Genomic DNA, 25,624 nt, shown 5'->3' with positions numbered 1-25,624 from the left:
TAAGACACATTACTTTTTAAATATTTGCTCGAGTTTATGCAAGTTAAGGCCTGTTGAAGCTTTCAATGGTTGCAGGTGAATTCACCTATAGTAATATGCCAAGTGTGCCCCAGAACCCTGCTCATATACTATGTGTCTCTGCTAAAGTCATGCTGCCATACAACAGGGGTGTCCAACTCCAGGCCTCAAGGGCCGGTGTCCTGCAGGTCTCACCCTGGGTCAACACACTTGAATCAAATGATTAGTTCATTACCAGGCCTCTGGAGAACTTCAAGACATGCTGATGAGGTAATTTAGCCATTTAAATCAGCTGTGTTAGATCAAGGATACATCTAAAACCTGCAGGTGCGCATTCGCTGTCAAAATAAAAGACGCGCACCAGGTCATGGCTGTGGAATTTCTCGGAATTTCCGGGAATACGCGCTTCTTTTGCAGTGGAAGAACACCAAAGTAATTGCTTACGGAGCTTATTTCTTCTACGGTATTCAAAAATAAGCAACTTACTTACAGGAGAGATATATTTCGTGGCAATATGGCAATCATGGATGTGGCTGTCATGCTATTTGAGCCGAAAAACTTTTAAAATGAAAGAAAGCTTCAATTTTGTAATCAGTTGCTTAGTGCTGCCTCTGGTGGCTGCACACAGCAAAAGCTGTTGGCTCACAACCATGCAGTCTATGAAAACAAGTTACTTTACACATTTATAACCATCTGTTGTTTTTCTGAATTACCATCAACCACGTCTGTGTCTCCATGTTAGCATGTCTTACGGAACATGTAGTAAATTAGGATACCAAGATAACAACTACACACATGGTTACACAATAAGTTGCTCTGACCTCTTCGATAATGCTCGACAGGTAAACTGATTTTCGGGGTAAAAAACGATGGAGGGACTGATTTGCTCTCCAAATAAAACCTTTTATTCCATTTTAATCATCTGGGCTAAAACTTCTGTCGCTCTCAATCATTCTCTTCATCTCTCTGTCAGAGTAATATGAGAGGATCATTGAATCTAACAAGGTCAAACAGATGAAGAGAAATAAGAAACCAGCCTGGAAGAAAAAAAAACACTGATTTTTTTTTAATAGATTTAGTTCACTTTGCATTTAATTTTAGAGAATAAATACTCATCTTTTTTCAAATCAAATAATATCCTAAAACCCCTTTGTTTCATATCACTAAGTGTTCTCAGATATCCAGCATGAGAATGTGGAAAGGTCTTCACTTCTGGTACTCACAAAAATGGTTTCACTGTATTACCTACAGCTTTTAAGACACAAGTGCTTGTCTGTATAATCAGTAAAATTAATAAAAACAAGCAGACAGTTTGTGTTGAGTTTAGGACAGACAAGATTTCTTCATTACTACATACACATCAACAGGGATGAGTATAAAATAACAGTTACTGGAAAAGAAGGAGACTTTGTTAAGTAATCATGAGGCAAAAAGGCTAAATTCATCCAGGATTGCTGAAAAAGCAATACTGCTCTATAAAAGGAAACAATGATTTGAAGGCATCTTCACTCTTTATGTCACCACTGACTGCTTACCCACAACAGCATTGATCAGAATATAATCAGCAAAGCATTCCACGTGAATATCAATAAAAGTAGGCAATCTATACCATCTCAGTGTGTATACAAATATATTGCAGCATCCCTGGTGTAGGCCTACATGCACTCATCTTCAGTCAGTCCCACTTTCAGTTCCCGTGCAAGCAATTATGCATGAAGAGTTCAAACTAACCTGCTAGAGCCTTTCATGCCACAGTGAAATATGAGGAAAGAATTCCTTCAATGGGAGTTTTAAACATTTGTTTTGGGGCCTAATATGGTGTCCTAACATGAGGCTGACAAAGTTCATAAAGATGGCTAAATTAAACCCATCCCATTAGAAAAGTCAGCAGGATTTATTTTCATTTTTCCAGAGAATAATCGTGACCACCTTTCTTCTTGTCCTTGCTAAAATAATTCTAATAAGTGTCCTTTATACTATTCAAGGCTTGGTCTTTTATTTAACCTGTAAATTTATATACTATATATCCTGTATTTACTGGGCCTGGATCACTATCATTAATACTCACATTTTAACTTTCAAGGTTGGCAGACATGTTTTATATTGTTATGTATGACCTGGCTTAGTTTCATTACATATGAAAACTTCCCAAAAAAATGAAGGTAATTGTCTTCTATAGCATGACTCCAGGGCACAATGATGAGCCACAGTGATATGTTCATCTTGAACACCGTTTCTGAACCATGACACGATGGCTTGTGCGCTTAAACCTCTGAATGGGAGCGGTGATGCAGAACCTCATTATGTGTCAGTACTTTAAACAAACGTGGCATTTTATTCATTAAATGTGCTCATTGAGACCATCGAGATGCTTTAGGGGCAGTAAACAAGCATATACTCACTATCTTTATAGTTGAACTTCACAAGAAACGATGCCAATACTACTAGCAGTTAAGAGACTGGATTTTGTTTAAGGATTTGAAATTGTAGAGTAGGTGTGCTGAATCATCGGCAAATGATAAAGTATAAAAATCCAGCTGAGCATATAAATTTGACTTCAAAGTTGTTCATTTGGGTTTGCAAAAGCCAAAGTGTTTGTGTTTTCGACATTAAAAAAAAAGCCAAACATATGGTTAAGTATTTGACAACAGTAATATACTATAATAACCACCTATTACTGTTCAAAGGAAAGGTCTCTTAATGCTAACCAAGTGAATTTACTTTTTGAACACCCAACAAATACTGCAGTCATGAATGATTCTCTCACTTTGCATACACGGAGATATACAGTTCATCAGTCACATCATCATGGATGCATCGTCATGTTAACTTGGGTTAAACTGAAAACACAAATACCCATTCACTGTATTTAAACCATTTCTTAATTTAAAGAAACTAGTTTAAACTAAAAAAAAGAAAAACAATATTAGTCCACCAAAGATAACAAGCATTTGTTGTTATTGGTGTTATTATGTGATCTGCAAACAAACATTAAAAAGCGATGCACTGGTTTGATATTGTATGGATTCGGATATTAGCAGATATTGATCGAGCCCATCTTGTTCAAGCTAACGTTCTATAAAAGGAGATTAGATACACAATGTCCTTATACTGTACATGCTCATATACACTGTGGTTTATACTTACCCATCTGACAGGAAGAATTTGGTCCTCTCAGTACAGACAATAACGCTACGGGGTTGTCTCTTCTCAATTAACTCTGATTACCAAAAAAATTGTGATCATGGGGAAAAAAAGACATTTTCCATATTTAGCGTCTCCTATTGACATATCTACAGAGAGATGTGTGTACTTACTTTGGACATCATCAACAGAGGATGGCAATAATCTTTTGTTCATTTCCCTAAAGTCAGGAGCTAAAAAAACATCAATGGTGTATGCAAAGAAATCAATAAGTGGATCATCAGTGGATAAAGAACATCAGTCTGTTATAGAGTACAAACATCAAAAATCTGTCCATAGGAATGCCACCACTGTGTGCATGTCCTGCACACATGGGAGCAGAATCAAACCTAGAACTCAAACATGTCATTCTGCTTCTTCGCTAGCTTTGCCACCTCCTGTCGGATCGCTTGCACAAGTGCAGAGGTGGAGAGGCTGCTCAGGGGCATACTGTCCATGTCCTTCAGCACCTGGGGTAGACTTTGCTGGGATGATGTGCTTGGGGCAGGTGGTGGCTGCTCCAGTGTCTGGTTATACTGCAGAGGCAGCCTGGTGGGGCTCCCCTGTGGGTAGCGAGGATGAGGAAAAGCCTCTACGTACCCAGGCAGGGGCACCTGAAAAACAAGATGAACAGGACATCAGAAATACAGAAACATCATTACTACTGCCCACTAAAGATGACTTTGTTAGAAGACAGAATATTCGTTAGTTTTCCATCTTGCTGAGTGAACAGTTTCTCTTGAACCACTAATTTAAAAGAATGGGTGATAACGCAAAATATACAAAAAATGGACCAACTTAACAAGGAAAGTAATGAGTGTGGAGCTCTACAAAAATATTAAACTAAGATGCAACTTGATTCAAACATTGCTTCGAACAAAAATCTACTCTTGCATGAAGACACAAATTTTAAGTGTCAGCATTACACACCACAAAACTAAAAAAAAAAAAAGGGAAAAAAAGCAAACAGTAAATTTTTTAAAAAGGTGTTCATTTAAGAAATGTGCTCAACTACCCCAGTGTTTTGTTGTGTCCACTCAACGCCAGCCATAAATTCAGTTCAGCAAATGGTTTCTAAATGACACTGGTTCTGCAAAAAGACACTGCATGAATGCATTTGGTTGAAACAGGCAAAGAGACAAGAAAAAAAAAAAGACAAAAAACATTTCATACAAACAGGGAGAGTGCAGGGAGGGAGGGACACATGGGCCACACGGGTTGCAATAACACATCTAACAAGACAAATGGAGCCTTTCCAATTGTAATGAAAAACAAAGAACATTTAGGACTGTGCTTAACAGCTACTAAGTTAAGTGAGTCCCAGTCATCTTCAAAGTTAGAGACTGGGCAGAAAATGTGTTTTGGATCAATGTCAGTTCCATAATGAGACAAAGGACCAAAAAAAAGTTTAATGGGGAGGGGTATCCCAACTACGCGACTTTTTATTATTAATTCATGTCAGTTCAGTACCACGCTTTATGGCTCTTTAGGCTTGAATTGAACTTATGGAGAAGCATTTTAATATTATCTAATATATTTTATCATATTAATAGTGTGTTTCAGGAAACTGTATGAAAATAAGAGAAAACAAAAAAAACAACCTTACATGTATGTTATGTTTGTAGCCATTCTCTAACCTCTTCAGAGTCTTGATTTATTCTTAATCCTTCAAGAAATTCATTTGGAGGAGTTTATTTTAAAGATCTAATTATTAGTCCAAGGATCTCTTGGAGCTATGGGACAACAGCTTAAGCCAGACTGTCCTGTTTAATTCCGACATCTGGTAACGACATTCTACCGCTGTACATTAATTATTCTGCAGTAGGCTCGGGTGCTTCGGGCAAAATGAGCTTCCTTACAGAATCTGCCCACTGTGGCGGCACATCCTCAGGTTCAGGTGGATAAGACATCCAAGAGGGACTGTGGTAGGAGGTGGGCGGTGTGGACACAAAGTATTCTGAGTAACCGGGCCTCGTGGCTGGGATGGCATAGACAGCCGTGATTGGGTTTCCTGTGAAAAATAGAGAAGAAAGAGTGGCGCTGACTCATTTCATTTGTGGGTTCATACATTTCAGCTTTTCACCTCAAGCATTTTAATTTGTCCAAATATTTTTCCATTCTTGACAAAGTAATGTTGGCATTAAAGCACACTGGAACACACTGTGGGTTGCTTTTAAAATGCAAAGTCATCTCCTTCTTATGCTTACCTGAGTAGTTGGACACAGGCTGCTCTGCAGTGATAGATGGAAGTGCTGCTCTAGTGGTTGGCCCATATGGGTTGTTGTCATGTTGACTCTGCATTTCAGCGACAGATGTCTCTAAGCTCCTTCCCTTAGGCCCCAAGTCAGAAGTGGAACTAAGTTGGACAGAGATTGGAGAGGCAATAAACAAAGACATGCTGCAATACTACACCACTAGATGGCAGACACATGCTGAGTGAAAAAGTGGGCACCTTATTAACATTCTTCCCATCTCTCAATGCACTGCTCCAATATTAAAATTTACACAAGCCCTAAAATCGCACTGGCCACAGTACATCACCCAGTGACTATCTAGTCCCTGAATATGCATTTAAATATGAATAAATGTTGAATATCTTATGGGTTTTGGGAAATACAGGCAGCAGCATTACGGTCTGTCTGCAGCTGTGCTCGTGTATATCTTCAGCATTACCGTCTTAGAGAAGTCCCAGGAGGGGGCCCAGTGCGAGGTGGTAAAGGGGGAGGAGAACCCATGGCCTCAGGAAGCTGGGTGAAGCGAAAGGCCTTAAACAGATTGTGAAAGCCATTTAGGGTTAACGTTTCTTTATTACAGGTATTAGAGAGCACAAGTGATTCTCAGCCAACTTACTGGTTTAGGCAGGCTACACTGATACATATCTGTACCATAAGATGGCACCCACTGGAGGCCTCCCTGTCCAGAGCTCATTGTACCCGGTGCACTGGTCACCACATCTGCATAAGGGAGGGGAGGCGGCGCAGGGTTGTAGTGGTTTGGTTGGTGGTGGTGGGAGTGCCTTCCAGATGTGGACTGCCCCCCTGAAGCCAGACTGAAAGCCTCCTCTAGCAGCAGGTGCATCTGCTGTCGCACTTCATCAATCGACGGTTGCGAGCTGAGAGTGGATGTCTCTGAGTGGCCTTTCAAGCCCCGTCCATACATGTATCCCCGCGGTCCCATGATACGATCAACATTTGTCTCCTCAATCAACTCTGGCTCAGTCTGAAAATGTTACCGTAGAGAAACTATTGTGAACTGAGACTAAACATACTTTTGCAAAGTCTGACAACTTGTACATTTGGTAGAAAAGCCTATATTTATCTGTTTCATTTTCTTAAATAACAACAACAACAACAACAAAACACAGTTACAAGCAACATACAAACAAGACTGATGAGATATGCAATTTTGGCACAAGTTTAACTCTCTGAGGCCTAAGAAATTATCTGTGGTGACCCAAACCCTAATCTCAGGTTGACAGTTAAGATTTTAGCAATCAAGTCACAAAGAAATGATCATTCCAACTGAGACACATCAAAGCCTATTTTTTTCTCAAAATACAGGGTTATGATTAGAGCTTAGGCTAGGGTTAGGGTTGTCACCAGTGATGACTTTAGCCCTCAGAGAATAAAAGCATCAGTTTCACGGTAGCTTTATGCTGATGGTTTGTGGAAAGCATGCTTTGACTTTCAAATTTTTGTGATACTTTTAAACGTAGCCTTTCCACACTGAATTGTCAGGATGCTAACAGATACAAGTCCTGTAATGTATTTTGTAACTCTGTCACTTGGTTGCAAACAAAGTGCTGACTGAGCTAGAAGAGGCTGTTTAACATACACTTGAGTGTACTAGATTAATTTGCTGTAATAGTTTAATCCAATGTTGTTATGAGTTTGGTTACAGTAAGCTTAGGAGAAGGGCCACTGATACTTTATACATAACCACTGTCCTCTCAACTCTATGTATTCCACTCTCAGCCTTAATCTCCTCCATCTTTTCTTACTTTCTCTTTAGCCACATGAAATCAGTCCTCATACTTAGTGATAAATTAATATGAGTTGAGGCTGTCCTACTTCCTGTGCGACTACAGACTAGTCATGGGAGACCTAGTGTGGTGCACCTCATAAATCAGCCCCTCTTGCAACACAGAACATCAGAGAAATATATCTGCAATGATGGAGCCTGCAGCTACACGAGGCCCTCTGTAATGTACAGGGCCAGGAGTTCTGAGAAAGGATCTTGTAATTTGTACTGGCCATTGTGCCATGTTTCTAACAGAGCTGAAAGGTTGGTAACAAAGACTTCACACTGTTTTGCTTGCGATACCAGCTAGTCATCTCAAACACCTGATCTATTTAAACTGGAAGCAAAAAGCTGCCAGACCAGATTTGAACCTGCAACAGAAGAAAAAGCAACAGAATTGCATAAAACAGTAACATTCAACATAGGCGCCCAAACTACAGCTATAAGAGCCAGTAGACCCTTTTATTTTTCTCCCATGAAAAGTCAGATGGCTGTCAGGTCAGTGGAAGTTCAGAGAAATATTTCCAGCACTGGCTCAGAATGAAAGCCCTCTTTAGGAATGGTCTGCCTGATTGCTCTTAGAAGCTCCCATACCTGTGTTCGGTCTTCATGACAAAAAAAAGCCATACACAGAACCATAATGGACCAATAAAACAGTAGGGACATAAACCAGTCTTCCTGAGATGCATTATATATCAAAACGACAGGACCCAATAAATCTTAGCTCTTAATTATAAATGAACCACTTTTCTACCTTCAGCAGGCTGGGGCACACTTGAAACCACACCTGAGTTGAATATAACTCATTTCTAGCTCTGTTGCTGCATGGAGAATAAGGCTGAACTCCAGCAGGGATTGATTTTGATCTTTTAATTCAGTGCAAATAGGCAACCTTTTCTTTAATTACTATTAAAATGAATGAGAAACACGGGCACCGTTGAACAGTAATACATCAGAAAAGTAAAAGTCACTTGTGCAGTCTTCTACACACAGGTTGCAAATTACCTCGTATTAATACATTTAATAAATACCAGCATTTGTTTCAGTGTTGCTAAAATGCTTTGTTAAATAAGTTTACACATAAATATCTTCTTCTGTCTTTAAGCAGGCTTTTACAAATGCTATACTCCCACATGATATGATCTCTTAATGCAATTCAGTGTAAAATGGCTGCGCAGAAACGCCTTTTAATGTGTTCTAACACATCCCTATGTCTAACTGAAGCCTTTCTCTTACAGGAAAGCTGCGTTCTCAGCTCTGGAAATACTCTGTTTGGTTCAGGTGAGGGTGCTGCCTGGGTAGAGCTTGCAGGAGGCAAGACACACGGCGTCCACTCACCCGATGTAAATTCTCCAGGTAATTACCTATTGTATTCTCCGACTGAGTCAGACATGCGCTTCTCGCATACAGCTCTGCGGGATAATGTCGAGAAAGGTTCAGGGCTGCAGTGCCAAATGTGAAAAACTGCTTTAGTCTTGTCAAGCTGCTCTTCCCCCATTTTGCTGGTAGTCTGTACAAAATTTCCTCTTGTCTTAAGTGTCCCCCTACAGCTGCACAGCAGCTTAACAATGTCCACAGAAATACGAAGGGGAAAATTTGCACTAAAATTAACTGGAAATTTTAAAGACATGCATTCTGTTTGCCCAACACAGACAGATGAACCCTCATTATAGTTTTAGCTGAACTGTGGAAATATCTTTTACTCACAATGAAGCCTGTGGATTTTAATTCCCCATCAGAGGATCGCTTCACAGGCAGCAAGGACAAGAGTAACAAGAAGAGTTAAAATTACCAAATCTTTAATAAACTGGTGCATATTTTTTTAAAATAGACTTGAACCTGTGTAGAATTATCTTTTAACTGCTAGCTGGATGATCTAGTTGGGCAGACAGGGTCGGTGTTGAAATATAACTCACATCATAGCCACTGTTGCGGATGCCTCTCCTGGGTCTCTCTCTCATTACAAGCAGGTCCATCTCTGTTCCTCCGGGGCTCGGACTGCTTAAGCTTTGTCTGCTTCGATAGGCCGCCTGCCCTACCTGCGAGTGCCTGCCAATTAGAGTAAAGAGTGGATTCAGTGCAAATCAAATCTGGTTTTGTTATTAACTTAAAACATTTACTCTTTCAGTTTTAATTTCCCCGCAGTGGCAAGTAGTGATGGGTGAAGGAAGACAATAAACCTTACAGGTTTTATTGAGCCAGACATTATGAACAGGGCGAGGAAAAGTATACATGCTACCTGAAATGTTAACAGAGGGATGAGATGTGATATGTTAGAAAATCCCAAGAATATCAAAGAAAAGTTCTGGGACAGATTTCAAATAATTGTTTGAAAGATTTATTTTTTTCAGAGTAAAATGGTCATCAAGTGAACACACAAACCCACTTTCTGGTTTGAACAATTCTGGTTAGCAGATGAGTGTGAGTTATTCTGGTAAATGGTCTGTATTTGTATAGCGCTTTACTTGGTCCTAAGGACCCCAAAGCGCTTTACACTATACACAATCATCCACCCATTCACACACACATTCACACACTGGTGATGGCAAGCTACAGTGTAGCCACAGCCGCCCTGGGGCGCACTGACAGAGGCGATATTCTGATGTCTAAATGTAAAGTAAAAGTACTACACGTTTTTGTGCATCTGTATGGTTGAAACAGGACAGAACCAGCATAGTGGTCCATCCAAAACCCTGAATTATCTCCATTAAGGAAGCTCTGAATTTGGATCAGTCTAATCAGAAAGGCCTAATGGGACTCCCACTACCTACTATGGCATAAATGGATAATAACAGTATTAGAGGAAGCACTTTCACTTATAGAGGTAAGCTAATTAGGCACAGCAGGGGTGAGCAGAGATTGCTAGCGGTCCATGATTAAAAGTCCAATCAACCAATATGAAGAACATGATACATGAGGTGGGTCAAACTTGTAAGCAAGAATGGATCTTTCTTTGCGTTGACAGTCAGTAAAATCTTGTTTCCAGCTGCTTCCCTACTCTCCCCTCACCTTCTGTGAGACTTGACATAAGTAGAACCTCGCTCATCATCAGGCTCCAGCGGTCTTCCATGCTCATCGGCAGCCCTCTCATGACCGTGTCGCTGTCTCTGTGCCACAGCCCGGCCACTGCTGCTGCCATTGGTGGACGGGAAATCATAATAGCCCTTCCTTTTAGCTTTCAGCCTCAGCTTGTTCCTGTAGTGTTCAATGTCTGACTTCTGCTTCAGTGCCAAGTTCACCTGCAGAGAGGGTAGGCCACAGGATGTAGCAGAACAGAGGACAATCAGAACAAATGCAGACATGAGGTTATTCTGTATGCGGTTACAGGTTTGTCTTAGAAGGCAGGTGTGAATAGAAAATGAACCCTTATTAAAAATTCATTATGTTGCTTCAGTATTACAACTGACATGAAAAATAAATTAAAACCCAAGAATAAATTATTGAACCATCCACTTCCAGGTTCTTCTTTAGACTCACTGTAAGTTTTCTAAAAATGTTCTACTGGAAATCCTTCTTGGAAATGACAGCTGGATAAGGTTCCTATAAATATCAGATGTTGATTAAAAATGTGCTTATTTGTGGGTAGCACACAGAAAGATGTGACCTTGTGCCAACTTTTTCCTGGCGATTTTAAACTTAAGAGAGAAGTATGCAAGGACAGAATTCTGTCTTCCAGCTTCTATGACACGTTTTTTTTTGTTCAAAAAGTATCCAACTGAGAGGATGTGAGCATTTGCATCACCTCTCCATTGACAACAGCCGAGTCCTGGCTGCGGTCAGAGGATGCCGGATGTGAGTAGTTGGTCTGTGCTGCCACTGGCTTTATGGAGATAAGCTGCAGGGAGCCAGAGGAGGTGTCATATGGATCTGAAGAACAGAGAAGGAGGTTCACTCACAAAGAGACTACAAATACCTCTAATCATTACATTGTCATTCAAAGAGGAATAAACGGTCACACTCTCTCTTTGTCTGTCTGTCTGATAACCACCCCCGCCTGCCCACCCAAGGGCTCCTGTCACCTCTTCACACTTGGGATTATGTCAAACATCAGTTGTCTGTATCAGCAAACGAGTTTTTGGATGGAGACAATAGATCACAAAGATAGATTTGGCTTCCAAACTTGTGGCATTGCATCTCTGTGATAAATGAAGAAAAACTGACTTTGCACTTTAGTTCCTCGTTCAGCATCAGACAAACTAGATTCCGTCCTAGCTTTCCCTTAACTCAGCTGATGAATTATTCAAATCTAAGCATTAAGAATATCATAATCGAGCACCCCTGATCTAATTTAAAGAGTATTAGATTAATTTCACTCACATCCACCACATATAGAACATTTAGCTTCAGTGGACGAGAATAGAAGAGCAAATAATTCAACATCTAAATGGATTTCGCATAAACTGCACAGAATGCTCAAAGAGCATGAGAAGGCTGACTTCACATGGTCATTTGGCTTTTTTTATGTTTTGCATTAATACATGTGTTCAAGCATGTGTTTGTGTCAGTGTGTCACAGCATCTGCTAGTCTGACACGGTATATTATGCCAGCAGACTCTCTGTTTCATGTAATATTGATCAGATCTATCTATGCTTATTGCTGAAGAGGTACCTACTTTAGAATATAAAAATAGCTGCAGTGGAAATGTAGTAGACATCCCTCCTATGCAAGTGTTTTGCATAGGAGAGAATGGAAAAACATCTGTCATACACCTGACCTCGTCCGCAAAGGAGCTATAGAGCAAATTATTTGTATTTGCATCAGCGTGTAACTCTCACCGTCCCTCTTGCGAGTCTCCTCCTTTGTCAGTTTCTGCTGTGCTGTGATTTTCGACACCGTCAGGCCCCTGCCGGAATTGGGCTTCTCTGATTCGTTGCTGATGACGGAACCATCCTCACTTGGCAACTTGCTGCAAGTAACCATAGCAACAAGAAAGGCGGTGAGCTCTCAGGAAGCTGGGCTCAGAGCCAGGTTATGTCATCCCTCGCTTTAACAACCTCACCTTCCTCTCTCGCTCACTCAAGCCTTTGTCCTGTTACCACAATGTGCTATTACTGTATTTTTTTATTTTTTTTGCATAGCAAAAAAAGGATAAAAAAGATGTGTGCTCATGTTAAAATCATCACCAAATGCTGCCTGCTCTTAGTATATCAGTGAAATCAACAGTATTCAATCAAGTATGTTCATTTTGTTCACTGAGACTCATTCGTTTTGCAGTAAAATGAAAGCAAACGATAGAAAAATCATCTTACTGACAAAAAACTTTACTACCATTATTATATTTGAAACATGTAATAACAAAATAATCATCTAATTCTCTTGCTAAAAAAAATTGGCAATATGAAGGATTTTTGGACATTTATCTTCCCGTTTTGTGTCTGTACTACATATGCAGTGTCGATGTATGTGCAAAGTACACGTCAGATTATTTCCAGAGTGAAGCAAGGCTGGACAAACAATTGCTTCATCCAAACTGTTGTTTTTACTCGCTTCAAACGCCGTACTCTACTTGGAATTAGAGCCGATCAAGCCTCGGCTCAAAAGACCACGAGGCTGACAGTGACATCAAAGCACTATGGTCTATCCCCTAATTGTCTGCCTAAAATTGATAACAGCAAAGAAAGACAGTGGAACAGTGGCTACCCTCCCCGTGCTCTTACTGAGGCAGTGCTGCAGAGCTAGCCCCACTCTATAGTCTGAGGCTGCATAGAAACATATAAAAATTTATAGAGGTGGACAGATTGTGGTTACCCTGTCGGTGTGAGAGAGTTTTAGGTTTAAGGCTATTAGAGATACAGTATACACGGATGCACATAATCATGTAATAAAATTAAAATAAAATTAAATGACATGATTTTAGATGTTGACAAAAAAAACGTTTTGGTTTTTACAAGCTATGTGTATTAGTTGATGCATGATAACTATTTTTTTGAAATGCAACAGTGTGGCATTTTACCCCCTTCAATCTAAGTTTAAAGTATATCTAATATTCCACTCTCTTGTTATACTGAATGGAAAGTCAATCAGAAAATAGCTCATCCGGCTCATGATCAATCACAATTGACAGGTTAATGTAATAGATGAAGTACAGAAAGAATGTTATGTTGTTTCTTGTCATTCGTTGGCTGAAATTACACAAACTAATGACATCTAAAATCCACGGAGGTTCACAAACAGTTATATCTGCAAAAACTTAGGTAGCAATTCTTGTAAAAATGGAAAAAGCACCAGTGAAATTACAAATATGACCATAACCTTGGGAAGTTTCGGTGAAGCCCCATTAGCAGATCATTGTGTACAAATTTCACTAAAATCTAACCAATACTTGAATTGTGGCATTGCAGAAGAGATAATCGAGCTAACAGACCATCGATGGATGCTTCGATATCCCATAAGCCATTCTTTTGGATGAGCTAAATTAACAGGATGGCAAAGTAAGTCAAACCACAGTATTCCTTGTCTATCGGTTTACATTATTGATGTGTCTAAATTTATGAAAAAGCTAAAACTAAAGGTTATTTTTTGACGTTACCAAACAGTAAACAAAAATGAACAACCTTGAGCTCTCTGGATAAGCGACACTTGGGAAAATCTTGAAGCACATGCTTCCTGTATTTTGGCACCATAGTAATAATATTAGCAGGATTTTAATTAATACTGGCAGTTTTACGTCTGCCTAATTAAATTTAGAAATTGGAGAGTATAATAGTCTTATAAAAATGAGTCACTGACACTGATGTTATTGGAACTGTTTTTAAAACCAATTAGTGTGATGGCCTTGCGTCAATAGTTGCTGTTTGGCCTGCTTTCTGCTTCCTCCTTTTTATTTCTGATACAAATCCCTGACTCTGTTTTCGCACTCACAGACTGAATTCACGTGATCAGGAGTCTGTATAAGCTTCTTTTCTCTGAGCGTGGTTCTCTCTCCTCCCACCTTGAAGGCTGGTGCCTTTTAGCCACCCAGCAAGATTTACATTTGCTATGATTTGATTGATTTTCAGCTATTCTCCTGGGTGGCCACCTTCATTTGTTCATTTGGTTTATATTTGTTGAGCTGCTATTAATAAATGCTGACATGGCTGAAATTGCTTCAGCATGGCTCGCCCTTCTTTGTTGTATTCTGAACCGACCAGGCAAAACACTACCAAATTTGCAACAGAAATGAACGAATGAAAAAAAAAAATGCTACAAGAATTCCAAACTAACCTCTACAGCAAATGTTCTGTGCTCTGAAAACTTGGAGCCAGGCTTTGTTTTATAACAGATGAAGCGAGGACAGACCGCAGGGTGGAAAAAGGTAAATCATAGGCTTGGTACGTCTTAGGATAAGTGCATATAGCTGGTTAAAAACCAGGAAAATCTACTTAATGATGACATATGAAGACTTTAATAGCTTTTTGTTATTCATTAGTATCTTGATGAATAACAAATTAAAAACTTTTGCTGCCTCAGGAGTGTTTAAAATCATTACGGCAGGACCACTAGTCCATAGATTCCCTTTTCTATTACATAAATTTTGTTCGATATCATTATCTTGCATGGCCTTGAAATATTATGCCCTTTTGCATTCCCTGATTAAATAATTTAGCATGATTTAACATGGCAATTAATTACCGAGTCAGCGCGACTGACTGTCAGATGGGGAAAAAGGTCAATTTCACCTGCCCATGCAGAGAACTCTGCTTATAGCTGCCTATCACTCAGCACTGGAGTAAAATGAGGACAGAGTATAGGACAGGAAAATGTATGTTTTATCATCCTGCCTTTCTTTATATAATTCAGGCACTTTGCACATGAGTAGTGATCTCGTGTGATAACACATATATTGTAAAAAATTTTAAAAAAATCAATTAAATTATTTATCTAGGAAACACGTAAAACTCAAAATCCAACCCTTCACAAATTTTCATCTGGCCCACCTTTTAGTTTACGTACAAGCTAACAACCTTAACCTATATCACAAAGATGCAAATCCAATGCTGAAGATAGACAGTTGTGTAGTACAACAGATGTCTTCGCTGAGCATAAAGAGAGGACCATGTGCATCCATTTCCCAAGAAACAATCTCATATACTTCTATTGTCATTTTGAAACCACATGCCAGCAAAGTTACAGAGCCATGTAGAGAGTATAGAGGCTTCAAAAAGTCACTGCCTAAAAAGAGGCAGGCAGCTACAAAAATGTGATTTTACAAGCCAAATCCCAAAGTGATGGAGCTGTAAAGGCAAGCTTCATAATAGAAGATACAAGCCCATTAGTGAAGGATATTCACACGCAGCTACTGAGCTGTCATGTCGAGGTCTGTGAAAAAGACAATACTACACTTGTAAAAATATGTGCACAAAAAAAAGGTTAAATTATTTTGCTTTTATCAGGATGTCTCTTCCTTATTAAGTGACTCACACCAGAATGTAGTTTGTTTGACTAAACAAATGATGGTTAGGCAACATGTGGAAGTTTTAGGGGCTTTCTGTGGAACAATTTATGTATAAGAAAGCTCTACGGGACATAAACAACAATATAATTCAGGATATTTTTTATTATTTTTGATTAAATAAAACCATGTTAGTGCTCTCATTTCCCAGGCTGGCCCTAGTGAAATTGAGTTTGATACCCCTGCTTTACAAACATCAGCATGCTGACTGAAGTATACAACTCAGACAGCTGGGAGGTTGAGCTTTGTTGTAGCTTTGTTTTAACCTTATGTGATGTGACCTTTCCTCAGCACCATCATCATATCGGATCATGATTTATGTCCTCAGAGTTCTTGGTTTAGATCACTAACAGATGATAGCTAAAGCTACATGGCCTGTAAAAACTTTATTTATTTTATTTTTTATTCTTTTGTGAAAAGCACAGAACCCTGTGGATCTCCATGATCATCTGTGTGTGAGGAAGACTCATTAGTTATATGAACAAATAAGGATTTATTGGATAAGCGTGACTGAAACCAGCACAATGCATTTCCTTTAATGTCTAGTGTCATAGTAGTTATTCTCAAAGCTAATGCCAAGAAAAACAAACTGAATAAAGATCAGCAGTTTCTAAAGCTGCTCTACTTGATCATACATTTGCCAGCTCTGTATGGAGGCTAGGTTTTTTTTTTCTTTTCTTACTGGTCAGAACTTTATTTGTAAAGGAGCTCAATAAGTCATTACTACTGATAGTTAAAGGGATACAAGGTTCAAGAGGGCTGTGATAAACAGAGCTGTGCTATTCCCTCAGGTCTATTTTTATGTTCTGTTTCTGTTTGCTTTCTCTAAGCCAATCAGCTCCCACTCCTTGTTCTTTAAATCCCGCCTTGAAAATCACCATGCATCCCTTCTCTTCCTCTCCATCTCCACCTCATTTGTAATGTCCAAGACGTCTCATTCAAAATCTCCATCAGCCATCTGCTTACTCTGCTCCACCACCAGCTTCAAGGCTCCAGGGGGTCCTGTCACTGTCTCCTACTGTCACTGGACTCTGCTTTATGATGTCACTTCTAATCAGTCTAACTGCCAAAACACTTCAGTTTGCATGGTCCATTTCTGCTTATTGTGCTTGCACTACACTCTGAAACAATTATGACACAATTTTTAATTAACATGTCACAGGCAAGTTTTCAAATATTTTGGGGGGTTTGTTTAGACTATTTGCACACTCACACACACAAAATCTGTAGACAAACAGTTAACTGTTAACTAATGAACATATAATCATTGCTATCATCTGAGTAACATCATGCATTTTTTTAACCTCAGATTAATACAAGTCACGTAGGTAAAAACCATTTAGAGTGAGTGATACCTTTTGTGTTTGTCAGTGGTGAGACTTTTCTTGTTGGCAGTTCCATCTTGTTGCAGAGCCTTTTCTAGTGAAAGTGGTGTGTCCCGTATTTGTAGAGACATCACTAAGGTATCCTGACTGACAGGCAGTGTTTCCTCATCTCCTCCTTGTTGGCCAAGGTGCTGTTTGGCATAGTCAAAACCTTGGACTGGCTGATAGACAAGTTGGGTGAAAATGCAGAGTGACAAAAAGTATACCTGAAGTGAGAGTGATTTCTTTATCACATACCTCTTGTCAAAAAAAGTAACCATTTCAAGCAACATAGAACTATGCTGCCCAGAACGAGTGTTACAAATATCTCAGTATAGCTAAAATACACAGTGAATATTTTGATGTCCAAAGGATTTAGGAAAAAGAAGTGGGGATTACTGCACCGCTGCGCCTTTAAAAAAGATAAGCACAGATTTAACTGAGGCCCTTTTTCATGTTCTTCCAAATTCTTGTCAAATAAATGACTTGCAGTGGGCGGTGACAAAAATGGGATTTGCAGACTTTCACAGAAATACAGCAATAAAGTTATATATTAAAAAATATTTGAGGACAAGCGAGGAAAGGTACAGGCTTCTACCTAACACTTGAAGCCAATATACTAAAAAAAAAAAAACCAGTAGTAGCCAAAATACTTCAGACCCACTCACTAATACATACACATACGTTAAAATATTTAGGACCGCTCCCATCACGGTGTCATAAATTGTCAGACACACATCACTGCCTCAAAGTAACCCAGACATGGTGCAAAATCCCAAAGTGTGACACTGCTGTGAACATTCATCCTCTCTCTGCTGATAGAGCACAAACACACACACACACACACACACAGAGAGAAACGATTTTCACTGAATCCTGTCTTCTCACTAACTGAAACCCCTCCTGTTGCTGGTTTCAAAAGAGAAAACTCTAACAAGGGTGTGTGATGAAACGAGTTGGCTGGCTGACGCTGAGTAATGTAGAAGAGCTAGCACAAGAGACTCATTTAAATTTTACCTATTTGAAGCTATCTTTGAGCAACTGAGGGTTTTTACATTACTTATTAGAAGGAATCGGATATTCTTTCACTAAAGATTTTTCATAACATTGAGTATTTCATATTTTATAGAATTTAGCTGGTATGGTGGGGTTTTTTACATCATGCAAGACCTGTGTGTACAATTGGCGCTCTGAAAGCAGTGCTGAAGTTGCTTTTGCAGTCTAATACGAAGACTTTATTGCTTTCTCACTAATGAAAGTTCATAAATAAGACAGTGGGATACGCTGAGTTATACTTTGCATCTTCATGTATCTACAGTGATGTATGTCAGTAAACTACTGAGTCCAAAAATGACACGCATGCAGCTGGAGATATTAGGTAATTACAGAAACTCTGAATGGAGCAATAACTAAACCACTTTTCCATTTTCTCTACACAAACTAAGCAATTGTGAGCATACACACAAACAAAAGTGCTCATTCTGCTGGTAAACCATTCTTTGCAAGCCTTAGTCTTTCAGATTTGTCATGTGGTGACTGCTATACTGTAACAAGTACAGGCAATGCCATTCTTTTATCTAGGGAAATCTCATTGTTGCAGGTTTGATAGTCAGAATTCCTGTTGTATCCTTAGTTTCCATCAGCACAGCAGGATTTATTACAATATATAATAGCTGCTGTCTGCCCAAAATCCCATTCAAATCCCACTGCTGGCACAGCTGAGCCTTGAAAATGAAAACACAGATCAGTAATGAGGAGGAATACAGAGAAATAGATACCTGGTGATAATAGCCCACATCTCTCCGGTACGCCATCTAAAAGCCAGAGAAAATGTTTTAAACATTATATGTGTGATTTGGGTTTGTGTTCAGAATTGACTAGGATTCTGCTAATGCGTTAAAAGAGGGCACTGAAATGGGATAATGCAGATACTGTGGAATAAAATACAGAAAACACAAAATCCGAAAGAATAACAAACAAAACGTCGCTAACATATCCCAGCATCACTGACCCTGATCACGCAATGACAGATGGCAGACATCACACAATCTGTAGTCTGTAGCTACTAAATAAAGTGACAGACAGTACGTCTCTTAATGTTCTATCAGGAAAAAAAATCCCTGAACTCAAGGTCTTCACGTCTTTGTCTAGCCAAGAATCCAAGCCTTCAAATTAAGACAAGCAGCAAATGGTCACGAAGCCTGAAAATATATTTAAACAATGAATTGATTACCAAAATATAGCTCAGTACATGAATAAGATAAATACCTTAGCTCGAGGGTTAAGGTTACCGATGGCATCCGCTTTGAAGTCATTCTTATTCTTCCTGCACAGCACAGCTGTGATGATGATAATAATGAGTGTTACTACGGAGATCGGGGCCAAAACAGCAGCGATTATCCAAAGGTTATTAGGAGGGTTCTTGACGACAGCTGAAAAAAATTTAAATAAGTTAATTGTTTTATTTTTTGTTGTTTCTTTGTTTTGTTTTTTTGTTTGTTTGTTTTTTACCTGTCATTACTTTATGACATCCAGTAGGCTCTAAATGATAACCATTTGTCCTTTGATTTGCTCATTAAAATATAATGAAGTCCTCAGCATGTTGTATTGACAAAACATGAAGAATCATTCATTACACTGCAGCACTGCATACAGCTCAAGCTGACATACACTGCGCCTCATTCAGCTATTGCAGGCGACAATCCAATGCATAGGAGAATGCTGCATGCCCCCTCCCACCCCTGCCACCCACAAACTCTGTCTCACCCTTTTTCCCCCCTTGTCTCTTCTCTTAGCAGCAAGCTGCACTGTAGCCCAAACAAACAATGTCCCGCTGGGAGCATTTCAGAGAGATTAGACAGCAAAGAGCTTTCTCAACCTTTTCTTCTATGTCTCTCACCACAACACCAGCTTTTCTTTTCCAAACTCGGCATGAATCATGTGTTTTGGTTCGCCTGTCTCTGTGTTTGTGTCACTTTTCCTAGCTGTCAAATGCTAGAAGGATGCTTTGCTTACGTTCTGCTTGCACCTGGACAAAGTAGCCCAGGGTGAGCGCCATAGTCTGAGAATCCACTGTGTTCAGGACCTTGGCAGCTGATGTACCCAATAAAGGAATGCCATTGTGTTGGACATAGTAGGTCATCTCGGCCGGATTCTTCAACCCTGAGATCCGGCGGATGTTCACCATCTGATTGGGTATGAAAAGGGATGTGTGTGTGTGTGAACTGCTGTACAATCAGCATAAACCTATTCAACGGCTATTACAATGTCTTATGCGCCAACTTTAATTTCACAAAATACAACAAAAATAAAATCATGCATTTAGGAGAGTTTCTTAAGATGAAAAACTGTATGAAAAAAGAAAGGACTTGTTGGGTAAAATATTCAACCTCTGACTTGTTTTGATGAGCAATTACCACATGATGAGTGGAGAAGCTACCTAATTATCAGGGGTTGACCACAAATAATCGTGCAAGTATGTGCAGAAGTGCATATCAAAGTGTACATCTTGTGAAATATTCATACTGTTGGGAGAAAAAAGCCCACGAAACAAATTTGACTAATCTGACTTCTGACATGCCAAGGCAGTCAGGCAAAACATCAGAATAAGAATCTTAGATGACTGGCATTCCCTACAGGCTGCAGTGCCAGTTTCTTACCTGGACAGTGTAGCTGCCTACAGTCGTTGCTCGTCTAAAACGAGTGCCCTGCTGGCCCGCCAACACAAACAACTCTGCCAGGCGCTGTTCCATTAGACTGGCGAAGCTTTGGTACTGTCCCTCCAGGCTGGCATTATCCACATCCTGGATCACTGCAAATGTAGTTGAAATAAAGAGGATGGCCAGATTGTTGTGAAGAGAAAAAAATACATGGTTGGCAAGGGCAGAAAGGAGTACAAAAGAAAAGACAGAGGCACAGTTGGAAATGTGTGTGTCTGTGTGTGTGCGGGTTGTAATATAGTGTAGCTTGCTTCGGAATTCAATTCAGCTTTCATTATTGGCATGACCATACTTAGTTAAAGTGCTGCCAAAGCACTGTTAATTCTGATATGAACTTATGAGACATTCAGAACCTTATTATAAATAGGAAAAAGCAGAAAAGCTATAATTCTGGTTGGATCTCATCTTCAGTGTGGGGCTGACTTTCAACTATTCAAAGTGTCACTGGAGTAGGTGTAGAGCAACAGATTGTGATCTGGAAGACTCGTTCAGTTTGACAACTTAGAGATATACAACATCCAATGAGCCACAGCATTAAAACCCCTGACAGCTGTTGCAAATACTATTGACCGTCTCATTATAATGAAATGTTCTGCTCGGACAACCAGGGTTCTGCTCCCTCCCTCCAAGCAGAACATTACACCCTTGCACGCTGATATGCCTGATCAGGAAAGGTTTTAGAAAATCAACAATATGTGCATTGTCAAAGCCTCCAAACTCTCCTAAATCCCAATCAGATAGAGCGTCTGCAGAACGTACTGGAATTACCCCAATTAATGGATGCCCCACCCACAGCAACCCACAGAGCACAAAGGATCTGTTGCTAAACACCATACATGGCATGCCCACATCCCAACAGATACAGTAACAGCTGTTTTAGCACTATAGTGAAAATCTGCACAACATTATTAAGCAGGTTGTTTTAATTCTGAGGCTGATCAGTGTATTGCTCCTCAGCCAATTTAGTCATTTAAAAACACCCACAGAGAAAACATTTACTAGGACTCATTTTGTACTTTATTTCTCCTCTGGAATGAGACAGTTCATCAGTTCATTTCTTAAAGTTCCCATGAATATTTTCAAAACTGTAGAAGTAGAATGTTCCAGGATGTCGTTGGAGGACTGGGAATTGGTTGCATTTGAATACTGGTCATAAGTAAATGGCGATTCATAAGTAAATAATCCACTCACAAAGCAAGAGCAAAGCTCTGATTTTAACAGTCAGTAAGCAATGATATCCCTACCTGTAACAACCCAGAAGTCTCTGGTTGCTATTGAAGTGTTCAGATTGTGATATTCCATTGCTGTAATGACAACAAAAAAGTTGAAAGCAAAGTTAATACCAATATACGATTTCCACACAGTAGTGTAGCTTACATTTGCCTTTGCACGCTGAGATTTTACGATGAATGCTCAGTTGCACAATTGTATATGACCTGAATATAATCAACAATGCAAAAACAGCCCATCATATATTGATGCAAGTGTGAATGTATCATTTTGGTGGTGTTAATTTGAGCCGAACATACCAACACTTTTGAAACCTTTCAAGAAAAATGTACAGCAAGCCGTTGAAGGTTTGGCACATTTTGTGTGTTGATATCTCACTTTAAAGCCTCATTATCACTGAATGTCAGACAAATACAGAAGCAAGGGAAGCTTTAAGCAGTCTGAGCTCTGGTTGTCTCTGTGTTCTCTTACATCTATTTCCTGCCTGATTAAGCTGTTGTGCTAGAGACTGGTGCAGTGTTTTGGGGAATGCTGTATCAGTGGTCTGTGAAAGCACACTCACAGAACTGTACACTCAGGCATGACAGGAGAGACGGGTGGGGGAGAAGGGTGAGAGGAATAGTAAGGGCTTTAGCAACAATAATGGATAGGGCTGAAAGGCTGTCAGCAAAATCAGTTCAGTGCTGTCTATAAGCTTCAGTCATTTGAACTATTAATCAGCAAGGTTTAGCAAGGTTTAGCGTGAACCCCTGCTGTTTTCTGATGAGAACGTTGAAAATCCCAAATGCTCTCCAGCAAAAGCTATTATTAATTTTCCCTACTTTGTACCTTCACATGTTGAAAAGTTAAATGATCTAGTCTAAAATGGTAACATTTCCAAATAGCTTCAGTCATTACATTTGAGAAAGGTTGTTGCAAATCGGGGGATGTAAAAGAGCTGAACTCAGCAGTCCAGACTGCACGTTGGAACGTATGAGATCGCGGGCCTTTGCTGTCAGAGCAGAGCCTAAGGTGGCATGAGAATCCCCCACAGTTAATTATTTACTGCAATAATTGGCTTTGAAGTGAGGAGGCAGCCGCTGCTGGCATATGCTTGCACCTCCTGTGAGCAGTGTAATATCACTAACTGTGAGGCTACAAAACAAACAAAATCACTGTTACACACTTCTGTCTTTAACCCCACTGTCTCTCTGGCATTTTCCTCCATGTCAGTATCTGCTCCCTCTGTCTCTTCTTTTTACCGAGATTGCCTTCCTCTCTTTCTGTGCTCAGCAACTGAAACAATATGCCTGTAGGCAACTTGATTTTCTAACTTAATTCAGGCTCAACACAAAGTGGTTTTTAGTTTAATGCTCACTACTGGAAATCCTATCTATCTTGATTTCAACAATGTGAAACCCAAGACTGCTATCTATCCTCAGAGGCACTTAGGTCAGATCCCAGATTTGTCAGATTGGAAGACGCAAAGCAAATGTTAAATATTTAATCTTAGATTGTTTTCTTTCTTCTGCACAGGACACACCAGGCTACGAGCAGGGAAACTGCTCTTTCTAGACAGGCACATAGATGCTTTTGAAACATAAGATCTTCATTTAGTATTTTTAACTGTTAGAGGTAGTACCCCTTTTGTTTTGTCTCAGCAGTACAACCTTTGGAACATCTTACTTCTTAAAATTCAGTTTTAGAGGCTTTTCTCCTTCCCAGTACATAGGAAGTACTATCTTGATTAGGCTAACATGAGTGCAACACTGTTGACACTCTAGATATTATATATTTTAAAAAAGACATGGTAAAAAAACTAAAAGATTAACCAACAGAGAGGTCATAGCTTTATTGAGCTCATATGGGATGGAGAAAATGCAACTATCTTTGACTCATGACACCGAAATCTCATATATTTTGATAACAATTTCCTTTAACTTGTTACTAAGCATAAACCATACAGAAAATTGATGTGGACTGAAAATATAGAGGCTATAAAAGGATTCAAAGAAATTAGAAAATCCACAAGAAAAGGTGAGGATTCATTACAATCACTGGCATGCTATTAAATTACTTCCTATTGGTGATGTGAATGGAAAACATTATTACCACTATTTGACAAACATTAACAGTCAGTTCTGAATCTTTCTAAGATCCAAACAAGTTGAGTCTAAAGGTTAGAAAATCTGTTTGGTCTCTTCTCACAATGTCCTTAGCAACAACAGAACATGAAGAAGACTAAAAGTTAAAATAAAATGTAACTAAGACTGAACTCAGGCAGAGGTTATTGCAAGGAAGCCTATAGTCATATATAAAGTATCAGCTCTGGTGTGATCCTGACCATGACCATGTCCAAGTCCAATGATTAACAATTTCTCAAACTGACCACAGTCTAGAAATATTCAAGCACTGAACCTGGTTAGAAACTATTGCAATCAAGCTGGGAGTCTTGTTTCTGCTTGAATAGAAAGCTAACCAGAGGTGCAGTTTCAACACATCAGCCTCTTTAAATCCACAGCTTGTCCCGTGGCTTCCTCTGTATTCCTGAAGTCTGCTTGACCCAGTGAGTCTTTAAATAGAATCTCTCCAGACCTGTTTGAGCTAGATAACAGGTTTGCTTACACTGGATTACATAATGCAAGACACTAAGGCCCATTTTGCACATATAATCTTTAAGATAATAATGCTACAGGTAAAGCATGAGCAGGACATCACTGCTCTCAGTGTCTGCACAGGATGCCTTCAGGTTAGGAAACACACCTTTTGTATGAACTTGTAATGAGCAAAACGTAACTCCGACAAGGACGAGAGAAAAAACTGAAAAAGTGCCTCGCTGTACGACTGCTGAACACGAAAGATCATTTCCTCTTCCATGCATTTGGCTATTATCTGCAGGGGTTTCAAGCAAAATGTGCGATGTAATATGACAGGTTGACTTCAGGGTACATGATAGATTATATCTAGCTGTTGCTGACTTGCTTCTTCTGGTTAACACATTCTGAAGGTCCCATTGCTTTTGTTTACACAAACTGCAGCGCATCAAGGAAGCACAAATCCAGAAGCCAGTATGTGAAGTGTTGCTGATGATAGACATAGACTGAAGCACAAAAAATCTCCAGGCGATTTCTGGGTAAAATCCTGTTTGTGTGTGCGTGACTGTATCAGAGTAGTTCTGTTGCTGAACCTTTATTGTACATTTACTGTGAACCGGGTCAAGCAAAACAACACAATCCCTCCTTTAGGGATTAATAACGTACCATAAAAATAAGTCTCATTATATTGCATGCATCTGAGGTCTATGTCGACCATATCTCCATCCACTGAGCAGTTACACAAGGGATAGTAACAGGCTGCCATAGGACGCTACTGGGATTGCTGTTTAGACTCCTGCTGATTCCCTGTCACTCTTTATTTTATTCCAAGTACAATGCTAACACAGATGGATGCTGACTATGCCCTCAAAGGAGGCTGAGATGAAAGGCAGAGGCTTAGTTGTGTCTTTTCATCAACTTTCTTTAAATGACTCAAATGTAAAATTGTGATTGTAATAGCATAAGAACAGTCAAAAACATCCAATTACTGAAAAACTGGATGTCAGTCAGGCTTAGCAAAGAAATTTATGATTTTTGCCAATGCCTAGAGAAGCTTTTTGAGTCCATGTGAATGCAAAAAGCTC

General features: G+C 39.5%; 1 protein-coding gene across 3 annotated transcripts in view; it reads right to left on the bottom strand.

Annotated features, from left to right (window-relative positions):
• Positions 1–296: 296 nt before the first annotated feature.
• The window catches only part of kiaa1549lb (KIAA1549-like b), a 60,769-nt gene continuing 35,441 nt past the window's right edge, over positions 297–25,624 (bottom strand). Inside the window, exons 8-24 of one of the 3 annotated variants that reach the window (XM_040011956.1) lie at positions 21,981–22,040; positions 20,677–20,828; positions 20,033–20,204; positions 19,286–19,449; positions 18,796–18,831; positions 17,009–17,199; positions 11,998–12,128; positions 10,964–11,088; positions 10,231–10,460; positions 9,138–9,270; positions 8,929–8,967; positions 6,052–6,420; positions 5,875–5,966; positions 5,409–5,557; positions 5,061–5,212; positions 4,217–4,291; positions 3,726–3,815 (exon numbers count right to left, since the gene is read on the bottom strand). In XM_040011956.1, coding sequence (XP_039867890.1) covers positions 4,262–4,291; positions 5,061–5,212; positions 5,409–5,557; positions 5,875–5,966; positions 6,052–6,420; positions 8,929–8,967; positions 9,138–9,270; positions 10,231–10,460; positions 10,964–11,088; positions 11,998–12,128; positions 17,009–17,199; positions 18,796–18,831; positions 19,286–19,449; positions 20,033–20,204; positions 20,677–20,828; positions 21,981–22,040 — 2,225 coding nt within the window. In that variant the 3' untranslated portion in view covers positions 3,726–3,815; positions 4,217–4,261. Of the gene's footprint in view, positions 3,816–4,216; positions 4,292–5,060; positions 5,213–5,408; positions 5,558–5,874; positions 5,967–6,051; positions 6,421–8,928; positions 8,968–9,137; positions 9,271–10,230; positions 10,461–10,963; positions 11,089–11,997; positions 12,129–17,008; positions 17,200–18,795; positions 18,832–19,285; positions 19,450–20,032; positions 20,205–20,676; positions 20,829–21,980; positions 22,041–25,624 lie in introns of all 3 variants that reach the window. The other 2 variants (XM_040011953.1, XM_040011954.1) reach the window with 2 other exon arrangements.

Source organism: Simochromis diagramma, unplaced genomic scaffold (assembly GCF_900408965.1).
Source record: "Simochromis diagramma unplaced genomic scaffold, fSimDia1.1 OVJJ01000603.1, whole genome shotgun sequence".
NCBI classification, from domain to species: Eukaryota; Metazoa; Chordata; class Actinopteri; order Cichliformes; family Cichlidae; genus Simochromis; species Simochromis diagramma.
The sequence above is the reverse complement of the archived record's forward strand: the minus strand, read 5'-3'. Positions and strand labels throughout refer to the sequence as shown.